The sequence below is a fragment of the Tiliqua scincoides genome, chromosome 2 (assembly GCF_035046505.1).
Source record: "Tiliqua scincoides isolate rTilSci1 chromosome 2, rTilSci1.hap2, whole genome shotgun sequence".
Classification (NCBI taxonomy): Eukaryota; Metazoa; Chordata; class Lepidosauria; order Squamata; family Scincidae; genus Tiliqua; species Tiliqua scincoides.
This window is the reverse complement of record NC_089822.1, coordinates 22,885,687-22,907,904: the sequence shown is the minus strand read 5'-3', so window position 1 is coordinate 22,907,904 and position 22,218 is coordinate 22,885,687. Positions and strand designations below refer to the sequence as shown.

The window sequence follows — 22,218 nt, the reverse complement described above, 5'->3', positions numbered from 1 at the left end:
AAGTAGCCCTGCAATGGGGCTACTTGATTCACCACCAACCCAAAGCTCTGGTGGCCGCCCAGCCGTAGCCGAGCATCAGCCAGCGCTGAGCTGTCAATGGCACTCGCTTGGTAGTAGGGCCCGAAAGCGTGCCTTAGGGCACGTTTGTGACAGTGCGCACTGGCGGTAAGCCGGTGTGCACTGTTCAGGATTGAGCCCTAAGTCAGTCTCACAGATAAGTCAAGGACAGGTTTTGTGCCAAAAATCATGGAATTTTCTATGACCCCCAGATAAGTCAAGGGTTAAACTTAGGGTGGGTATCTGACTATAATTTTGTCTGATTTTGCCCGAGACCAGATCCTGAAAAATAACCTACTAGTAATTGTTACCAAAGGACTGTACAGTCTCTAATTTATTAAAAATATAGTAAAAGATCATAAATTTTTATTAACTTAAAACTTCTTAAATTCTGGTCTTCACAACTTTTTTGTAAACGCTATCGGAATAAGTGCACTAACAATGTACCAGTAAAACCATTAATCAAACCCTTCTTTAAGGTGCCTGGTGTGTTAAGTCAAAGGCACAATATATAACATGCAACTTATAACACATAACTGGTAGTACGAACAAGCAACAAGGAAAATCAACTATGAACACATAGTTGGAAACCAGTTTACTCAGAAGTAGACCCATTGCTTTCCATGGATGTTATTCTTAAGTAATGGTGCACTGAATTGTAGCCTAGAACTTTGTTTCAGATGGAAATGAGGATTAAATCCTGGTGTTTTAAAAATCAGACCTCTGCCAAACATTTGCAAAATGGTACAAAATGTTTGCAAAACGGTGCAGAAGGGTTGGGTGTGATCCTATCAAAGAGAACAAGGCTTGTTTGCTTTAACTGGAAGCCTTGACCCTTCTTACTTTTGTCTCAGGAGGAGATGATTTACATTTGATTTATGGGCAGAAGTTTGTTGTCTTATAGGCGAGTATCTATGGTAATTCTTCCTTCCCTTAACATCTAAAGGTGCTTTTGAAATGTATTTAGCTATTCAGAAGTAACCATGGAGTTACATGTACTGTAGTCAGAGAGGGGTGTAAATCTGCAGAATGCAGTGCCAGAAAGACCTTGGGAAAGAAAGGATGTTGCAGATGGTTGTGAATCACAAGTTATCGGATTAGCTGGACAAGAACAAGAATATCACAGTGCTATAAATTTGGTATTATGCCAATTAGATGAACTGTGTACCTGGCTCCTGACTCTTCAGATTTTTGGGAATATGTCATTGGGTGAAACCCCTTGAGAGACTGAGTCTTTACCCTATTTAAGGGGGCGAGGTACTTCATTTTAGTGTGCGTGTGTGTCCACGGTGCTGCAAAGCAGTCTGTCAGACTAGATACTAATCCATATGAAAGCACAGCTATTATGGACTGAGGGAGTAGTAAAGCGAAAAGGGGTAACTATTCCTTAAACACATAGCAAAAAGGGGGGGATAGCTGAAGTAAACAACCCTTCCTCTAAAGCCTCTGTTCCCGAATGGGCGCAGCATTCTTTGGATGGCGGATAGGCAAATAACAGGTCAGGAGAATTCAGAGGGCTTCGGAAAAAGCTTTTACTACGTTTTGCAAAATGGATCCACCACACAGACATGATGGACCCCGAGGAGTTACGAGGCTGCAGGTTTTATAGAGCATTCTGAATAGAGGAGGGGTACGCAAGGGCACAAAGAGAGAGAGGTAAACATCCTTGGGAAATTAACAAGTAATCAGGCAGAAAGCAAAATCAGCATTGATTATCAGTTTGGAATGCTTGGTCGGAAGAACCATACAATGTGCGTCGACAGGTTATTTACGTATGGGATGTCCATAATTGAAGGTTTGGTAATCAGTTACACCACTTTACCCTAGTCCTTTCAGGGTCTCACATCCTTGATCTATTTGTTTATTGCCATTCGTCCGTCCTTAGAGGCCCATACTGGGCTTATCTTGATTAGTCAGCTTGTTTCTGAGAAGGATGGTAGATGCTGACTGGTAGAATTCCTGAACAAGGATCAGGGAGAGGCTTAAGCCAGAGAAGCTGGGCTTTGAAGCAGGCATTGAGGGTATCTTGGTATTGTGAGCTGCGTATTTTGGGGACACCTCCTTAGAATTAAGGATAGAGAAGAAAGCTGATCTTACATGTTACTCTTTGCAACTGTAACTTGTTCTCGGTGAACAATCATTTGAAGTACATTGATCAAAACCTCATAGCAATTTACCATCAAAGATGAAGTTCTAGTGTATTTTTATGTTCTGCAGGCTCTCTTCGCCTTCAATTCCATGTATCATGTGTCCAGTTCAATTTATTTTCTCTGCTGTGACAACTTTCCTGAAACTAGCCTTATCTGTGGCGACCTATGATCTGATTTTTTTAGGGCATCCTCCTGAATCATTTTTATCACAGTATGTACAATGGAATGTTCTAAAATCTAATGTCAGTAACTTATTTTCTAAGACACTTTTTGAATGTTTACTGTATGAAAACCCAATCCTATCCAACTTTCCAGCACTGGTGCAGCCGCAATGCAGCCCTAAGGTAAGGGAACAAATGTTTCCATACCTTGAGGAGGCCTCTGTGCCTGCCCCACCACCACAGGACGCATTGCACACCCCATTGGCATGGCTGCACCGGCACTGGAAAATTGGATAGGATTGGGCCCTCAGTAAGTAAAGACTAAATATTGCATGGCCCCACCCCTTGTTCAAGGGATTTACCTGCAGTATGTCTCCTCCTTTTTAGCCCAAATACCCTCCAGTCATCAGCTGTTTTCTAGGTTACTGCTAAAAGCGCTGGATATTTTGGTATTGCTCAAATTGAAATGAGATATGCTTCCTTGTTTCTTAGATCTTTTTCTCTTTTAGAAAACTTAAAAGGCTGCCCTGGGCCATTGAAATATAGGGTCAGTCTTTTTTATTTCTTTTAAGGTTGCAGCTCATCTTTTTACACGTGTGCGTGTGTTTATGTGTGTGTATACACACGCATGCACGTGCAAAAAGCATTACCTAAAAACTGTGTATCAGCCCCAGTTGGCTCACCTCATGCAGTCTTTGTGCAAACTGTATATTGCCTTGCTGTCAGGACACTGAGATTAAGTCTCTTTATTATTACTACAGCTGTTGCCGAGACTTCAGGTTATGCATGTTTTATCACACACTTTATTTTGTCTTCTAACAGTAATGTGAAGTATAACTATAGTTTATTCTCTCCCCTGGTTTCTTAGCTATATGCCACTTTATTCTTACTCCAAGAAACCTTGTTCATGCTTTTAAACAATTCAAGCTAAAGAAACATAGTACCTGTTGAGAGTTGTCCTCAAAAAAAGAAGGTAATAACTGATTCAGCGCAGTAAAAGGAGACTACAAAAATATTTTATTTTTACAGTGACGTGGTTCAAGATGTTTCCAAAATGGAGTTGGTCTGTTCAAGCTGTATGTATGATCCTGAGTATTTACTCCTTTGGAGGTAAGTCTGAGGGAATAATTGCATAAACTTGTGAGAGTACTACACAACTGTTTATGCTTTAAATATTACAGAAAAATCCTTTATGTGAGTTTGATGCTGAAAGACCTCTTAAGGAATTCTGTCTCCCTTACTAGTTCTACTAGTTTGATACTCTGGTTTTTGAATTGGACATTGTTGAACATTTTTCAGTTTGATTTTGTCTCAATACACAGAATTAAACACTAATAAAAAGTTGTAGTGTCACAAGATAAGGCAATATAAATTGAAAGATTTCATTTTCACTTTTCACTTAATTAAACTGAATTAGGTGGGTCATGCAACTACGTTTCATATCATTTCAGGCTTTATGTCTTGCTGTGTTTCGCTGATAAAAAGATTCCAAGTGTAGCATGTTTCTAAGAAGGGTAGTTAAACATTTACATCCTCCATTTCCCCCTTTGAAAAAAAGGGGGATGAAGGAGGTAGCTGAGGCCTCGATTGAGCCTTCCACGCTGCTTGTAAGCTGATAATGAGGGCCCACAGTACATTGCACTTTTCCATAATGTGCAAGAAGGGAAAATCTCACTTACTAGCAGAAACAGAAAATGCAGAGCCATAAGGAAAATGGTTGCATTTGCTTAGACACTTCGGGTGGTATGCCACCTACTGTTTCTCCTTATCAGGAGTTTTCTCTACAAATGGAAGTTTCGTTCTTTTGTTCACAGAGCTCCTGATAGCAGAACTATTAGTTGGAATGTCACACAGTGTTGTAAATTGGAGTACTGTGTTTTTTCCCCCCTAGATCATCTAGTGCAGGGATGTCAAATGTAAGGTCCGGGGGCCAGATGCGGCCCATGGAAGCCTTTTATGATGCTCAGGCGCTCAGCCGCTGAACAGTGCTGAGGTGTTGCTGCTGAAAGGGCAGCCCACATGAAAATTGGGCTCTCCCATCTTGAAATGCAATCAAGATTTGCATATTTTTGTCATTTGCAGCTAATGAGTTCCTAAGTGAGAAAAAGTGCTTATTTTTTGTTATGGCCTGTAATTACATCACTTCCTGCCTAATGGCATCACTTTCCGCCCTCAGCAGTCATGATGAATGCTATTCAGTCCTCTATATGAAATGTGTTTGACATCCCTGATCTCGTGTTTTTCTAGATATCTATTGCTCTCTTCGGTTGTGGTGTTACTGGAATTCACTGATTGCATACAGCTACTGGATTGAAAAACAAAGCTAATGATCTCCTTCAGTTTCAGATGCACTGGTGAATTCATGCGGCCACATTGAGCCAGAATCTCCACTAGTGTCCATTGGTTCCACTTTTACTGCATACTGCATTCTTGGTGTCGGTTGTAATGCTTATGGTAACATTCATGCAAATCAGATCATCTGGAAAATGAAAACAGAGGTTGTTCCTAAAGAGCAATATCGTGTGATAAACCAGACTGTTTCCAGTGTAACTTTTAATGACACTTCAAAACTGGTTTCTCCTCTGACATGCAACATCTTAGTAGAAGGAAACATTGAGCAGAACATCTATGGAATTCACATTCAGTTGGGCCGTAAGTAGTTTCCTTTTGTTTCTTGTGTGGACATTGATAAAATTCTACATTAAATGTACCATCTTGCTAGGTGGTTGTAGCTTCCATTTCTTGTCTACTTGTTATATAATGTATATCTTCTAAGAGTGTGATCTTTCTTGTTTCAAAGTGAAATACTTGAAAAGAGAAAAAAATTGTTCAGCATTAGATAAATATTTTAGCAACTATATTAAAGTCAACAAAAAGCATAAGAACATAAGAACAGCCCCACTGGATCAGGCCATAGGCCCATCTAGTCCAGCTTCCTGTATCTCACAGCGGCCCACCAAATGCCCCAGGGAGCACACCAGATAACAAGAGACCTCATCCTGGTGCTCTCCCCTACATCTGGCATTCTGACTTAACCCATTCCTAAAATCAGGAGGTTGCGCATACACATCATGGCTTGTACCCCATAATGGATTTTTCCTCCAGAAACTTGTCCAATCCCCTTTTAAAGGCGTCTAGGCTAGACGCCAGCACCACATCCTGTGGCAAGGAGTTCCACAGACTGACCACGCGCTGAGTAAAGAAATATTTTCTTTTGTCTGTCCTAACCCGCCCAACACTCAATTTTAGTGGATGTCCCCTGGTTCTGGTATTATGTGAGAGTGTAAAGAGCATCTCCCTATCCACTCTGTCCATCCCCTGCATAAAGCCTAAGCAATGTTTTGCATGAGTTAACAACAAGGCATAAAGTAAAAAAAAGTTATTTTTCTCTTACAAGGTTTATTTTATTAGAACATGCACTTTGTTTTCTCTAATAACAATATGAAGCTTCTTGATCCTACTGATCTACTAGATTTAATTGGAAATAGTAGAAGGAATTACAGGTGATCCTCATGATCCACGGGGGTTTGGTTCCTTCAGCCCCTGCAGTTGCAAAAATCTGTGGATGGCCGTGGATGGAACCAGAAACATTTCTCCAGAAGTGATATAAATCCATGGTTAAGTCCCTTTAAAAACATGTAAACAAGGGGAAACAGAAAAAAAGCTTCCCTTATCTCATGCGGCAAGCTGGAAGGCTGCAAGGCAGTCTTTTTGGTTGCAAGAAGCTGTTTCTGGATTGTGCTGAGCTGCCTCCCCTGATCCTCCATTCTCTGAAGTGCTACCTGTTCCACGCGCAGGGCCAGCTAGGCAGGCGGAGATCATGGGTCTCAATGCGTGGATGAGACGGTGGTGTAGGGAGGAGGGGTTTAGATTCGTTAGGCACTGGGGAACGTTTTGGGACAAGCGGGGCCTGTACAAGAGGGACGGGCTCCATTTGAACCAGAATGGAACCAGACTGCTGGCGCATAACATTAAAAAGGTGGCAGAGCAGCTTTTAAACTGATCCCTGGGGGAAGGCTGACAGGAGCCGAGGGGCATCCGGTTCGGGACTCCTCATCCCTATGGGATGAGGATGGGGAGGTTAGAGAACAACAAGACAAAGGCAGGGTAGGAGAAGAAATTGGGAAAGGTAGGGTGATGGGATGTGATAGACGGTTTGGCACAATGAGAGGATGCGGGGACAAAGGAGTGAATAAGCAGCCCATCCTGGGGCATTCCGTGTATAAATGCTTTTATGTGAATGCCCGAAGTCTACGAGCAAAGGTGGGAGAACTGGAATGTCTGGTGACAAGGGAAAATATTGACATAGTGGGCATAACGGAAACCTGGTGGAATGCGGAGAATCAGTGGGATACCGCAATCCCGGGCTATAAACTCTACAAGAGGGACAGGCAGGAGCGTGTTGGAGGTGGGGTGGCCCTTTATGTTAAGGAAGGGATAGAATTCAGCAAAGTAGAGATTGAAGGTGGGTCCGACTCCACCGTAGAATCTCTGTGGGTTAAATTACCAGGCTTGTGCAGCGATGTAGTACTGGGGGCGTGCTATCGTTCTCCAGACCAGAAATCTGATGGGGACCTTGAAATGAGGAAACAGATCAGGGAGGTGACAAGGAGGGACAGGGTTGTAATCATAGGGGACTTCAATTATCCTCATATTGACTGGGTCAATTTGTGTTCTGGTCACGATAAGGAAACCGGATTTCTTGACGTGCTAAATGACTGTGGCTTAGATCAGCTAGTCACGGAGCCCACCAGAGGACAGGTGACTCTGGATTTAATATTGTGCGGTACGCAGGACCTGGTTAGAGATGTAAACGTTACTGAGCCATTGGGGAACAGTGATCATGCTGCGATCCGTTTTGACGTGCACGTTGGGGGAAGAATACCAGTCAAATCTCTAACAAAAACCCTTGACTTCCGACAGGCGGACTTCCCTCAAATGAGGAGGCTGGTTAGAAGGAGGTTGAAAGGGAGGGTAAAAAGAGTCCAGTCTCTCCAGAGTGCATGGAGGCTGCTTAAAACAACAGTAATAGAGGCCCAGCAGAGGTGTATACCGCAAAGAAAGAAGGGTTCCTCTAAATCCAGGAGGGTGCCCGCATGGCTAACCAGCCAAGTTAGAGAGGCTGTGAAGGGCAAGGAAGCTTCCTTCCGTAAATGGAAGTCTTGCCCTAATGAGGAGAATAAAAAGGAACATAAACTGTGGCAAAAGAAATGTAAGAAGGTGATATGGGAGGCCAAGCGAGACTATGAGGAACGCATGGCCAGCAACATTAAGGGGAATAATAAAAGCTTCTTCAAATATGTTAGAAGCAGGAAACCCGCCAGAGAAGCGGTTAGCCCTCTGGATGGTGAGGGAGGGAAAGGGGAGATAAAAGGAGACTTAGAGATGGCAGAGAAATTAAATGAGTTCTTTGCATCTGTCTTCACGGCAGAAGACCTCGGGCAGATACCGCTGCCCGAACGGCCCCTCCTAACCGAGGAGTTAAGTCAGATAGAGGTTAAAAGAGAAGATGTTTCAGACCTCATTGATAAATTAAAGATCAATAAGTCACCGGGCCCTGATGGCATCCACCCAAGGGTTATTAAGGAATTGAAGAATGAAGTTGCAGATCTCTTCTAAGGTATGCAACTTGTCCCTCAAAACGGCCACGGTGCCAGAAGATTGGAGGATAGCAAATGTCACGCCTATTTTTAAAAAGGGAAAGAGGGGGGACCCGGGAAACTATAGGCCGGTCAGCCTAACATCCATACCGGGTAAGATGGTGGAATGCCTCATCAAAGATAGGATCTCAAAACACATAGACGAACAGGCCTTGCTGAGGGAGAATCAGCATGGCTTCTGTAAGGGTAAGTCTTGCCTCACGAACCTTATAGAATTCTTTGAAAAGGTCAACAGGCATGTGGATGCGGGAGAACCCATGGACATTATATATCTGGACTTTCAGAAGGCGTTTGACACGGTCCCTCACCAAAGGCTACTGAAAAAACTCCACAGTCAGGGAATTAGAGGACAGGTCCTCTCGTGGATTGAGAACTGGTTGGAGGCCAGGAAGCAGAGAGTGGGTGTCAATGGGCAATTTTCACAATGGAGAGAGGTGAAAAGCGGTGTGCCCCAAGGATCTGTCCTGGGACCGGTGCTTTTCAACCTCTTCATAAATGACCTGGAGACAGGGTTGAGCAGTGAAGTGGCTAAGTTTGCAGATGACACCAAACTTTTCCAAGTGGTAAAGACCAGAAGTGATTGTGAGGAGCTCCAGAAGGATCTCTCCAGACTGGCAGAATGGGCAGCAAAATGGCAGATGCGCTTCAATATCAGTAAGTGTAAAGTCATGCACATTGGGGCAAAAAATCAAAACTTTAGATATAGGCTGATGGGTTCTGAGCTGTCTGTGACAGATCAGGAGAGAGATCTTGGGGTGGTGGTGGACAGGTCGATGAAAGTGTCGACCCAATGTGTGGCGGCAGTGAAGAAGGACAATTCTATGCTTGGGATCATTAGGAAGGGTATTGAGAACAAAACGGCTAGTGTTATAATGCCGTTGTACAAATCTATGGTAAGGCCACACCTGGAGTATTGTGTCCAGTTCTGGTCGCCGCATCTCAAAAAAGACATAGTGGAAATGGAAAAGGTGCAAAAGAGAGCGACTAAGATGATTACGGGGCTGGGGCACCTTCCTTATGAGGAAAGGCTACGGCGTTTGGGCCTCTTCAGCCTAGAAAAGAGACGCTTGAGGGGGGACATGATTGAGACATACAAAATTATGCAGGGGATGGACATAGTGGATAGGGAGATGCTCTTTACAATCTCACATAATACCAGAACCAGGGGACATCCACTAAAATTGAGTGTTGGGCGGGTTAGGACAGACAAAAGAAAATATTTCTTTACTCAGCGTGTGGTCGGTCTGTGGAACTCCTTGCCACAGGATGTGGTGCTGGCGTCTAGCCTAGACGCCTTTAAAAGGGGATTGGATGAGTTTCTGGAGGAAAAATCCATTATGGGGTACAAGCCATGATGTGTATGCGCAACCTCCTGATTTTAGGAATGGGTTAAGTCAGAATGCCAGATGTGGGGGAGGGCACCAGGATGAGGTCTCTTGTTATCTGGTGTGCTCCCTGGGGCATTTGGTGGGCCGCTGTGAGTTACAGGAAGCTGGACTAGATGGGCCTATGGCCTAATCCAGTGGGGCTGTTCTTATGTTCTTATGCATTGCAGAAGCTACCCCAAAGAACTACCCTGCACTTCACAGAACAGACACTGTGGTTCCTGCTGAACACACACACATCTCTTTCACGTCTATGCTTTCCTCAAGCACCACAGCCCCCTTTTTCGCTTGCTGCCTCCCATTCTGCGCCCTTCATGGGGGGGGTCTGCCACCAATGTTGCAAGCTGTCCTTGGCTCAAAAGTTTAAAGATCCATCCTCAGCAGCATTGCAGTGAAGCATTTGGTTGAGACCAGTCAGTTTCTTCAGCTGCTTGAGTTGGTAAAATAAAAATTCCTTTAAGAACATTTAAACAAGGAAAAAAGTTTCAGTTTCCTTGGTGTGGCAGCAACAGCGCTTGTCATTGTGTGTATTGTGGGGGTCAAGGGAAGCTTTGTGGCTGGCTGCTTGGTCTTGCAGGAGAGCTGGAGCCAGGCGTGTTGTGCCTGACACACATTTTGCCCAAAGCCTCTAACCCTGTTCAAAAGATATCGCCATTTACCCTCCTCCCTCTAGGCTGCCCCCATGGTCTTCACACAGGTGCCTGGATACAGTTCCTCCTCTCCCACAAGATGAAGCAGTCACTAGTTTGGGAAACACTGGTTTATTAAAAAATCACCTGTGGTGGGACATGATTGAGATGTACAAAATTATGAAGGGGATAGAGTGACTAGACAGATGTTCTTTTCCGTCTCACACAATACCAGGACCAGGACATCTACTAAAATTGAGTATCGGGAGAGTTAGAACAGACAAGAGAATATTTCTTTACCCAGAGTGTAATTAATCTGTGGAACTCCTTGTCACAGGATGTGATGGCATCTGATCTAGATGCCTTTGAAAGGGAATTGGACAGATTTCTAAAAGAAAACAGGTTACAAACCGTGATGGGTTTGTGCAACCTTCTGGTTTTAATATAGGCTACCTTAAAAGGCCAGGTGCAAGGGTGTAGCAACAGGATGCAGGTATCTTTTTGTCTTGTGTGCCCCCAGAGGCATGTGGTGGGCCACTGTGAGTTACAGAAGCTGGACTAAAGGGGCTTTTAGGCCTGATCTGGCAGGGCTTATGGTCTTATTTTCACACAGTCTACAGCACTCTCATAAGCTCAGGTTTAAACACAACTAATTCTATGTAAAGATTCACTTATTAATTGGAGCATGTAATGTGACTCTTGGCATCTTGTTTGAGTGCAGTACAAGACATGTATATCATGGATGAGAATGCACAACCCACCAACCCCTTGGTGCTAATAAAACTACACAACCTTCAGTTTTGTGTTACTATTTGTCACACAACAGATATGTCCTCTGTACAGACATTGGATGATTAATCCTGCATAGTGAGCTAATTGGATAGGTAGGAGAACCAGAATTTCACTCTGGCTTTGTTCTTTTCCTGAAGATTGAAACATGTATGCCCCACCCCATGTATGCTGTTCTTTTGTGGGAAAAGGAGGCTAGCATAGTAACAAGTTAGTTTTGAGGAAGTCTGCATGAGCCAGCTTGGGTAACTGGTGGCTGATGTTGATGCTGATAGGATCTTGGGCTTTATTGAAACATTGGTAACTTTTGGTGTAAGTACCTACAGGTCCATCGATGATATGGAAAACACACTTCTTTTCACATGCGCAAATGAGAGTACCTTTTCTGAGATGGTGCCTGTTATGCCATTTGCATGTGTCACCTAAATACAAAGAGTAAATGCTTTTTCTCTTCATAGCTATTGTTTTATTCAAATGCAGATTTTAGCAGACTTACAGTTAATCAAATAAATTTAAGGAATAGACTTGTGTCCTTTTAATTGGACAGTGACTTATAGTTTTAATATTTTGTGGTTGGGTTTTGGAAAGGACAGGCTAACAACATAGAGGAATAGGAGATCACCCCAGCACTGTCTTTCTAGTGGATGTCTGCTGGTGTTCTTTTGCATCCTTTTAGATTGTGAGCCCTTTTGGGACAGGGAGCCATTAGTTGTTTGTTTTGATTTTCTCTGTAAACCGCTTTGTGAACTTTCCGTTGTAAAGCAGTATATAAATACTGTTAATATTTCAAATTTGAATAAATTTACATAAAAGAATATATTAGAGATGGAACTTACATGAATGAATGAAGGTCTTTCAATAGCTCAAGGCCTATAACACAAAGCAAGGCCGACCTTTCCTTTGCTGCCACTGCTGCATCACATACGGGAAACAGCAAGCAATGGAGGGAGCCCCAGGCCTGCAGCTCACGTGAGAGGTCAAACAGTTGCCCTCATGCTGACAGCAGTTGTGTCGGGCCAGCACTGACTCTAGCAAGTCTCCAGAGCACCAGAGGCTCATTGGAGAGTCTTGGGATTGGGAGTCTTGGAATTGGGAGTCCCTGAGGGCCGCAAGTGGCCCCCAGGCCGGGGTTTGGGCACTCCTACTTTAGATGAATAGCATGTATACTCTGTTAACTACCTAAGTGTGTTTTTTTAATGCAGTACCTCCAGATAAGCCTGAAAATTTGAGTTGCATGGTATATCAAAGACAAGCGGAAACTGGTCCAGAAAAATTTATTCTAACATGTAACTGGGAACCTGGAAGGTATACATGGCGGAACACCACATATTTTTTAAAACAGCAATGGTAAATTTATTTTTAATGTTTAAAAGCATTGAACAATATTTTTTAGACTACTTGTTGAGTTTGCATGCATTATTTTTGAATAATTCATATTCTATATTGCTGTCATTTGTGTCTTGTGCTGACAAATTAAAGTACTGTACATATAAATCATGTTTAATACATGATGTAAATGTCATGTTGTGATGGAATTATTCTATAAGTTTGAAATGTGCTGTGCTTGTGTGTTTTAAGGCAAGTATTGCTTTACACTTTTTTGGCTAAAATAAGAACTGGGATAAAGTCATGATGATGATGACTACCTAAATAAGCAATGGAAATTATTATTAATATGCCTACGATCTTCTGGGTGCTTGCAAAATGGCAATCTCTGCCTTAGGGAATATAGTCCAAGCACCACTTTGTGATTAATTATTTTGAAAGCTGGAACCTGGGGCTACTGTGTTTTCTGGATTTTCCGTTGGGAAATTTTTTTTTAGCACTTAAATGTGGAGAAAAGTTGAAAAGTTACCTGATATTTGATCAAAAGTAAGGCTGTTCCTCCCTTTCCTTTATTCTGTTATGAAAGCTATTGGAGTAAATAAGGAGCCCTTCTACCAGATATGGTGATCAGTGATGGAGCAGAACTTCATTTGGAGCATGTAGTATCCCACTCTTCAACCACCAAGGTTCTGAGAGCAGCTTACAGTAAGACACAGTAACAAAAAAAAAAAGTGCTGAACTAATCAGTAAAGCAGATAAAATTTCAGCACTAAAAGTTAAAACTGGGAGACCTACAAGGTCTTCACCTGGAACTGAAAAGAAATCTTAGTGCCAAGCATGCCTCTCTGAAGATGGAATTCGTTCAATGTGTCGTCACTTTCTACTTGCAAATTAAACCAAACATTTCTCACAGTTCCACTAAGTGAGACTGTGGAACTTACTTCTTGGCACACTAGTCTGCATTTGTGGGACATTTCAGCACAAATGCTCATGATCACAATGCATATGTGACTGAAGCTTATGAAATACTAGGTTCAAGATGTGGGTGTTACTATATTAAATCTTGCTCTTCTCTTGAACTTTAGGCCAAACCACAATTTTTCGGACTGCATACCCCAGGGCACCAACAGCTCTTGCAGCGTTCCTGGTGATCGATTTTTTGTTGACTTGGAAGTGTGGGTAGTAGCCAAGAATGACCTTGGGGAAGCTGAGTCTGACCACATTATCTTTGATCCTTCACAATATGGTAACTATCCTTTAAGTACAGCTAGAAGAATTCCAGTAGAGCTACTTCTGTGAATGAAATAGTAGCAGATAGTCACTAGGAGGTCAAGAGGGACAGTTACTAACCCCTATTACTCTTATATTTAAGATGAGCGCCACTGAAAAAATGCCTCTTTGCCAGCAGGGGTTATAGCAGTGTACGGAACACTGTCAGTGGCATAACTAGCCACCCTGGAGCCTGGGGCAAAGTTAAAAATGATGTCCTCCATGTCACACCCAGAAGTGACATCACTTCTGGGTGTGACAACACACTTGCTGGTTTATTTTAAATTGAGCCCCCCTCCTTCCTGCCCCCTCCAGGCCCCTAGAGAAATGGGGGCACATGGCCAGAGACTGTGATTGCTGCTGCCCCTCTTGCAAAGAGTGCTTTTTCCTGGCACTTTTTGCAAGAGGCACAAGTGACGTTCATGGAAGGGCAGGTGACTAGACTATTTCCCCCAGGCAGCCAGCAATTACCACCCCTGCATCCTGTTTAGCTATGCTACTGATCACAGAAGACTTAAGATAAGTTTGTCACCTGGTAGAAGTAGCCTTTATTCCTTCTTCACCTAGAAATTCTCTATGGGATGACACTTGGCAGATGTGATGGTAGCAGAGAAGTACAGTTTCTTCTTTGCCACCATTGTCTCTTCATAGTCTTTGAAAATGATTCCGTGCCGCAGTTGATTGGCTTTGGCACAAAGTGGGTTACCATTTGTGCTGAAGTTGTTTTCTTCCTTGAGTTCATCCAAAGGACTTTGTTTATATCCAGAGGACTTTGTTTATATAAGTAGAGAAGGATGTCTAGTGGATATCTAATTGGACATAGCTAATCTGCTGTTTTGCCACACAGGGCCATTGAAAGAGGTAGTCATAGCAGCTAGTCAAGCGAACTCCTCAGATAGTTATGGCTTCTTTAATCCCATGGAAGTTGGAGAGATGTTCATCCTTCTCTTGACTGGGTTTCACTGTCTTTTAAAAAAGTTTGAAGTTTACAAGTGCAATTAAATCCTTATGTTAAATACCCAAGTAGTATCTGTGGCATGAAGCACTTTACAGCAAGGTTAGGGAGATATCTGTGCCTTGTTGACAGAAGGAGAGCCTGGTCATAGTTAAAGTCCTGTACCCTCCCATATGAATCTCCTTGGCAGTTGAGATCTTCAAAAGCTGTTCTCCAAGCGCTCCTGATTTCAGAGTTTAGGCAGGTAATAACTGGGGCTAGGGCCTTCCAAGTGGTGGCATCTGTCTGTGAAACTGTAAATTCTTCCCAGGGACATTTACCCGATGCCAGTTTTACTTGGTTCTAGGCCCCCACGAAGTGCATTTTATTGCTTAATGTGATTGTTTATTGCTGCTTTCAGTTTTTATCTGAGTTTTATCATCTTTTAATTGGAAGGTAAATTGGGAATTTTTGTTCAAATTGGGCAGTTCAGAAATACTGCAGTCACCTGCCCATAAGTCGATCCCACAGATAAGTAGAGGGCAGGTTTTGAGCCAAAAATCATGGGATTTTCTGTGACCCTCAGATAAACTTAGGGGGGCGTATGACTAAGTTTTATCTGATTTTACCTGAGGCCAGATCCTGAAAAATAACCTACCACTAATTGTCACCTAAGAACTGTAGTCTCTTATTTATTAAAAACATAGTAAAAGATCATAAGATACATTTTTATTCTTTTTAAATTCTGGTCTTCACCACCTTTTTGTAAACACTATCAGAGTAAGTGCACTGTAAACAACATACCAGTAAAACAGTGGTTCCCAACCTGGTATTCATGTACTCCCAGGGACACTCAACAGAACCTTTAGGTGTACTTGAAGAATAGAATAATGGCAGAAAAAGGCAGGTTGTGCTCCAGAATGCCTTGCAAGGACCAGCAGGGCAGGAAGTGAGGTAGCTAGTTGGCTGTGAAAGCCCCACCAATAGCTAGTTTTTGGTCATCAATTCATCTATGAACCAGTGATTGAAAACCAGCACAGTAAAAAAGCTGAAACATAGTATGGAAAGTGATCACCCAGAAATTCTCAGGACACTTCTGGTGCAAAAGAGTGCAAAGGCAAAGTCTTCTATTCTTCAAACAGATGAAAAGAGAAAATATGTGATGAATATATGAAGTCTAGGTTTTCATAGAGAGGAGATGAGGGCTTGTATTATTGCAAACATTTTGCTAATATGAAGGGTACAATTTATGGAAATGGGCTGCCAAGGGATATGCAAGTGAAAAAGGTTGGGAACCACTGCAGGAGAACCATGAATCAAATCCACCTTTAAGGTGTCTGGTGTGTTAAACCAGAAGCTCTACGTACAACATTCAACCCATAACACATAACTGAGAGTGTGCAATTCAGTTCACAGCAAAGAGGTGCAGCTGCATATATTTGCAACCTTTTTACTCAGAAGTAGAGCCACTGCTTTCCATGAGAGTTATTCTTAAATAATGGTGCACTAAATTGTAACCTGGAACTTTATTTCAAATGGAAAGGAGGATCCCATCCTGGTGTTGGAAAAAAAGACCTCTACCAAATGCATGCATTTGCAAAAACCATGAACCAGAGAATAAAAGGTTAACTTTGGCTGGAATTTCCCAGGAAAGTAACTATAGAAACAAATGATCTCTGCATTGCTTCTAATGCAGAGCCTGCTTTAGCAAGAAACAAAACTTTTCAGAGTTGAAAGCTCTGCCCTCTGATTGATCTGGAGATAAGGCGATGTGATAATTGGAGCTTGATTACTTGGCAAAAATTTTACTTACTGTAGGGGAGTATCTTACTGTAGGGGAGTTACCTTGCCCACTATTACAGTTGGGTCACAATTGGAAAGGGATAAAGGTCAATATGAACTTAATTTGAACCTACATATTAAAACAATGCTGCCAGTGCTCCTGGCTAATGTAGCTTTTTTTTTTCCCCTAGTAAAACCTTTGCCTCCAAAGAATCTGTCTGTCACCTCTGGTGAATTTTCCACAGTTCTAAAACTATCTTGGCAAAATCAGTTTGACGAAGAGCCACTAAATCTGAAATTTAACATTCAATACAAGATTGTTGGCAGTATGAACTGGATTGAGGTAACCCTACTTTTGTTGTATGTCACCAGTTTTCAGTGATATTTTCTTCTTAGTCTAGTTATACTGTTGTATCTGTACTAAGAGTTGGAGCACCTTTACTGTATCCACTATAGTAGTAGGGGTTTAAATGGCCTAAAGATAGCTTCAAATAAATGTTTTTTTTGGGGGGGGGGAGTTCAGTAAATACATAAGAGATTCAGCATCCTTGTTGTTCTAAAAAGTGATATAGAAATAGAAGATTATTGTGGTAATTATATGGAAGAATAGGTCAGCAGAGAAATTGTGGGGGCAAGTAGCTGCCAAAATGAGGAAAGAGTTTGTACTGATAATACAGCATTATGGTTCTATAACTGTTAGCAAATTTGTCAGGTTTAAATTTTAAACCTCTCACTCTCCCCATAGCATGTCGTCTCCTTCTTGTCAAAGGCATGGAAAGGCCACATTATATGGTTTCAGAAAGATTTTTTAATTGCTGTAGTATTTTTTCATTCCCATGTGACCTATTTTTTTAAACCAGTGCTTCAAACTTCTTAAACTTTGCTCCCCTCTAGACTTGGGACTTTCTAGAGACTCCCAGTTCAGCACTAATATGTGTTCCACAGGTGATTTGCACCTTGCTTGCAGTTACGTGTATATAGCTTCCTGTTGTGAAAGTATTGATCGTGTTGGTAATCTCACACTAGCATTAGAAGCTTTGGACTCCGTTCAGGTGATCCAACAATCCATCTTGTCCTTAGCTATCCCCCACTTGCCACCTTCTTTATGTATGAGTAAGTGGTTATGATGGGACTTGTGCCTTTTTTAAAAAAACTCTGCTTTGCTGAGCTTCTGCAGACTGGTAGTTTTAGCTGTGTTAGAAGTGCCGATGGTGTTCTCAGCCACTGACTCTGCCAGTTTTCATTTTTCCCTTTACAGTGTGGCAGAAAGTAATCCATTGGCTTTAGGGTCACTTTCTAATTTGTTCTAAAAGAAAAAGTTGGCAACTGGCAGAAGCCAGACATCAAGAATGCTGTGGCAGTTCATGCACTGCTAAAGCTGCTGCTGCCTGCAGAAGCACAGTTTCACTATTGCTATTAACAGTGGTTAGTGCCCCCCCACCCTGTGCAACAGGAGACCATGAAGTCGCACAGGCAGGTAGATTTGGACGGAGTTAATGATGGGACTGCCACAAACCACAGTTTGTGTGGGAATAAACTCTGAAATCACATACTCCGTCCTTGCCTTTCATCCTCAGCAGCAAGGCATGAATCCTGGCTAACTTAAATCACTGCTCCTCATGTTGTTGTTCAAACTTGGGAGCTATAGTTTAATGGTAATTTACAAGCCAGGATATGAAAGTGGAATCTTATCTTGCCGTAACGTTTAGCACAATTCAGTAGGCTCTCTGTACAATGTCACAGTCTCTTAGATTTGTTCCAGTTGTAGTTAGTCAATAGACCACAGTTGCCCAAAATCAGGTATAATATGAAGCAGGGTTTTCTTGTTAAGGTATAAGTGAAAACTTTTCCATTTTCTGTCATACATGGAAGAGGAGGAGAGAGGAAGCATGTGAACATACAGTTCTCTAGACTCCTCATAGTAGGAAACTGTAGTTTCATGTAACATCCACCAGGCCATTGTAAAGAAATTATTTCTATATTTTTCCAGTAAAATTGTTAAAGTTCTTAAGTATGTTTTATTTAAAAAATTTAATCTTGTAATGAAGTATTAAGAAAATTTGACTCAAGGGACATGTATTGTTTCATATACAGCAATACCTTGCACTTTGATCTGGTTAGGGACCAGAGCATGGATGAAAGTAAAAAATGAATGAATGTCAAAAGCATAACCTTATTTAGCTTGCAAATTTATTTTGACTTATGAAAACCATAAATAATTATATCAGTGTTTTTCCAACTGTGGATCGGGACCCACTAGGTGGGTCGCGAGCCAATTCCAGGTGAGTCCCCATTCATTTCAATATTTTATTAATATATTAGACTTGATGCTACCATTGTATGTGACTGCATTTGGAGAAATGTTACAGTCCTGTACTTTTAACAAGCTACTATGTACCGTATTTTTCGCTCCATAAGATGCATTTTCCCCCCCAAAAAAGGGGGGGGAGTGTGTGCGTCTTATGGAGCGAATACTGGGGGCAAGGTCCGCACCGGGGGCAAGGTCCTCATTTGCGCAGGTGCCACAGGGGGAGGGCAGGCGGAGAACAAAGGGGGCAAGGTCCGCACCGGGGGCAAGGTCCTCATTTGCACAGGCGCCACAGGGGGAGGGCAGGCGGAGAACAAAGGGGGCAAGGTCCTCATTTGCGCAGGCGCCACAGGGGGAGGGCAGGCTTACTTTAAAAGTAAGTTTTCCTCCTCTAAAAACTAGGTGCGTCTTATGGTCAGGTGTGTCTTATGGAGCGAAAAATACGGTATATTCTTTTAACAATGATAGTAAAGGGGACTTACTCCTAGGTAAGTGTGGGTAGGATTGCAGCCTAGGATTGTTAAAAATGTTCCTGCTTGATGATGTTGCTTCTGTTCATGACATCACTTCCAGTGGATGCTGACAGATTCTCATTCTAAAAAGTGGGTCCCAGTGGTGAAAGCCACTGAACTATGTACATGTGAATGTGTGCAAAATCTATAAAAACCGAAATAAACATAAGAATGTTGATGAATGTCCTGGAAGGTTGGATGAAATGGGAAGAAAGGAAAGCATGTAGATGAAATTTGAAATGTGGTTATAATTGAAAATTGCTAGAAGAGCAAGTGGATGGAAATCAAGGGTATTGTATATACTTCAAGAAATGCACTGGCAAAATAAATGTTTTATGGAAGGGTTGTCATAAATTGGCATCAGACTTTAGATACACCTACCAGTCTCTATTCCTTATTCATTCACCTGTTGCACTTTTTAAAGATCAGTTTAATTTTAACAGATTCCTCTTGAAGAAACAGAATCACGGAGAACTTCCTTCATTATCCAAGATCTCAAGCCGTATACAAAATATGCATTTCATGTACGCTGTACAATTACTAACTGCTCAAATTGCTCTTGGAGTGACTGGAGTCATGAAGTAGTTGGGTTCACAGCTGAAGACAGTAAGTAATATTTGAAGCCATTTGTCCAGTTTGCTATACTGGGATAGAGAAATATTAAGCAGATTATGTGTCAGCTTGCCTGAAGAAGGAACGTTATACAGCCTGTCCTTTTGAATGAGGGCCAAAGCATATGTAACACTAAATGCATTTGATTTACTCATTTGTATGAGCTGAGTGCATGTTTAGGTTTGAATTGCAGCTTCATAATGGATGTTTTCAGTGGGAAAGCATTGTAGTAGTAAAGAGTCACAGTAGATACTTGGGTATAAGTTGTTCTCGCACGTAAGTCAAGAGCAGTTTTTGAGCCAAAAGTCATGGAATTTTCTGTGACCCTCAGATGGGGGGGGGGTTAAACTTAGGGAGAGTGTCTGACTATAATTTTGTCTGATTTTTGCCCAAGCTCAGATCCTGAAAATAATTGGTAATAAATAATACTACCAGTACTTGGTACCTAATCTCTGTACAGTTTCTATTAAAAATATAGTAAAAGATCGTAAGATACATTGTATTCATTTTTAAATTCTTGTCTTCAGAACGTTTTTGTAAACACTATCAGTTTTTGTAAACACTTTTTTGTTTACAATAAACACTATTAATAAAACCATTCTTTTATGTGCCTGGTGAGTTAAACCAGAGGCTTTACATATAACACATAGCTGGAAGTGTGCAATTCAATTCACAGCAGAGACACAAGCAACAAGGAATGAGCATAAACAAGTGCAGCTACACTTAGTTGCAACCCTGTTTACTCAGAAGTAAAAAGAAGGGGGTGGGGAGGAATGGACCTTTAAACATGTGCTCTAGTGCCTGTAAGGGAGCTAATGCATCATCTTTCATGAAGGAAAGTATCTTTAATGGTGAGACAGAAGAGAGCTTGTTATTTATTGTTTTAAAGAACTGTATGAGCACATATCGGCTCAAGCACTCATCCTTCAGCAGACTAATTGTTTAAATGCAGCATTAAGCAGGGTGAGTTGGCTTGTCATTTGTGATGTTAAGAGCATTTTCATAGTGATGCCCATGACTGTAGCACAGTTTCATTTTAGTGACATCTGCTGCCCCTGATGCTTTTGTTTCAGGTTTCACATCTTGGTTCCTAACAGATGCTAATGATTTCAGAATGTGAAAGCTTGACTATGTAGAATGCTTACTGCTTATTGACTCTGATTTGAAGTAGTATTGATATACATCTGACCTGAGTCCATTTGTTCTGAAACCAGACCTTAACTGTGTTAAGCTTTCGCACTACAATACTTTTCTTTGTAGGAGGGAACGGGAGGCATTCATCACGACATGGGTTGCTCCTCCTCTGGTCAAGGCTGGGCCAGACTAGTTTCAGATTCCACCATCAGAGTGGGCATCCCATCCTTCCCAGTCCGGCTCTGCCTTGCACAGAGCTAGGCCGTGACTGAGCTCGGCTCCTGGGCTCAGCTTCTTTCCACCTTCTTTTTTCCTCTTCGGCCCCCCCCCCCTCCAGCCTCTTATATTCTTCCCCCTCCACCTCCTCAGCATCCAGGAGGTCAGCCAGGGGGTCAGGCAGCAGACCTTACCAGCCCGCACAGTGAGAGCGGGAGGCCTGCCGGCCCTGCTAGGCCTCACACACCAGGCCATGAGGCACCGGCGGGGACAGAGGAGAGAGAGAGAGACAGGGAGAGCAAACCAGCGAGCGGGCGCAACCGGTAGAAGACTTCAGGAGGGTAGGCACAGGTGAGCGCTTTCCCACTCAGGGCACGCCACTGCAGCCACAACCAAGTTCCCCGCAGGTTCGGAGCGGAGGTTTTGCCCAGACCACATGTCTTGACTTTGCCATCCTGGCAGCGGTGCGGCCATGGCCCCTGGTGGGCTGCTAGCACATGTCAGACCACGCGGAAAGCGTACACCTTAGACAGCACGCAGCAGCTCCAGCAAGGTACGGAGGCTGGCACTTTTTTGGAGGAGGGGACAGAAAGGAGCTCCCCCCCCCAGCTATCTGGGTCCAAATTTGTCCAGGGCTAGTCTCAGCAGGATGGTCAGACAGTAGAGGGGGTCCTGGATAGCAGGCTCCTGGACAAAGTAAGGGCATGCTCTGCAAACCCCTGCCCACCTAGAAAGGCTAAAAGGAAGAAGGCTGCCAGTCCTACCTCAGTCTCTAACTATTTGGCTTGTGAGAATCTCCTCCCCTCCAGCTTCCAGACATATACCTAGACATGCTTTGCATAAAATGGTAAAAAGCAAGAAAGCTTCTTCCTATGACTTCAGTTCCATTCCTCCTTCTTCTGATAGGAAATAAGGGGAACTCTCGGGGGATGAGGGAGGAGGAGTTGCAAAAGGTGAACAGATTGTTCCCGGCGGACCTCTTCCCAAGGGTACTGTCAAAATCCTCTATGGCTCTGGAGCTCACTTCCAATTCTGACTCCACACAACTCTCCACCTCTGGGTCTCAGGGCAAATCTAAGCCAGAAGAGGTCCCCTTCCCTGAACCCTTTGAGGGCCGTGGACTGTGAGTGGGAACAGCCAGTACACCCCAAGCACTCTTCCAGGATGATCAATAAGCTTTATACCCTGCCTGAAAGAGTGATGAAACTGCTAGAAGTGCCTTCGGTTGATGCACTAGTGGCTTCTATTTCTTCATCTGCTATACTGCCAACGGAAGGGGAGGGGGTCCCTAAGG

At 42.8% G+C, this 22,218-nt stretch overlaps 1 protein-coding gene across 1 annotated transcript in view; it reads left to right on the top strand.

Moving 5' to 3' along the window:
• The window catches only part of IL6ST (interleukin 6 cytokine family signal transducer), a 50,579-nt gene that overhangs the window by 4,610 nt on the left and 23,751 nt on the right, over positions 1–22,218 (top strand). Inside the window, exons 2-7 of the mRNA XM_066614410.1 lie at positions 3,398–3,478; positions 4,709–5,020; positions 12,034–12,178; positions 13,243–13,403; positions 16,334–16,485; positions 19,406–19,568. Of these exons, the coding sequence (XP_066470507.1) occupies positions 3,412–3,478; positions 4,709–5,020; positions 12,034–12,178; positions 13,243–13,403; positions 16,334–16,485; positions 19,406–19,568 (1,000 nt within the window). The 5' untranslated portion in view covers positions 3,398–3,411. The remainder of the gene's footprint in view (positions 1–3,397; positions 3,479–4,708; positions 5,021–12,033; positions 12,179–13,242; positions 13,404–16,333; positions 16,486–19,405; positions 19,569–22,218) is intronic.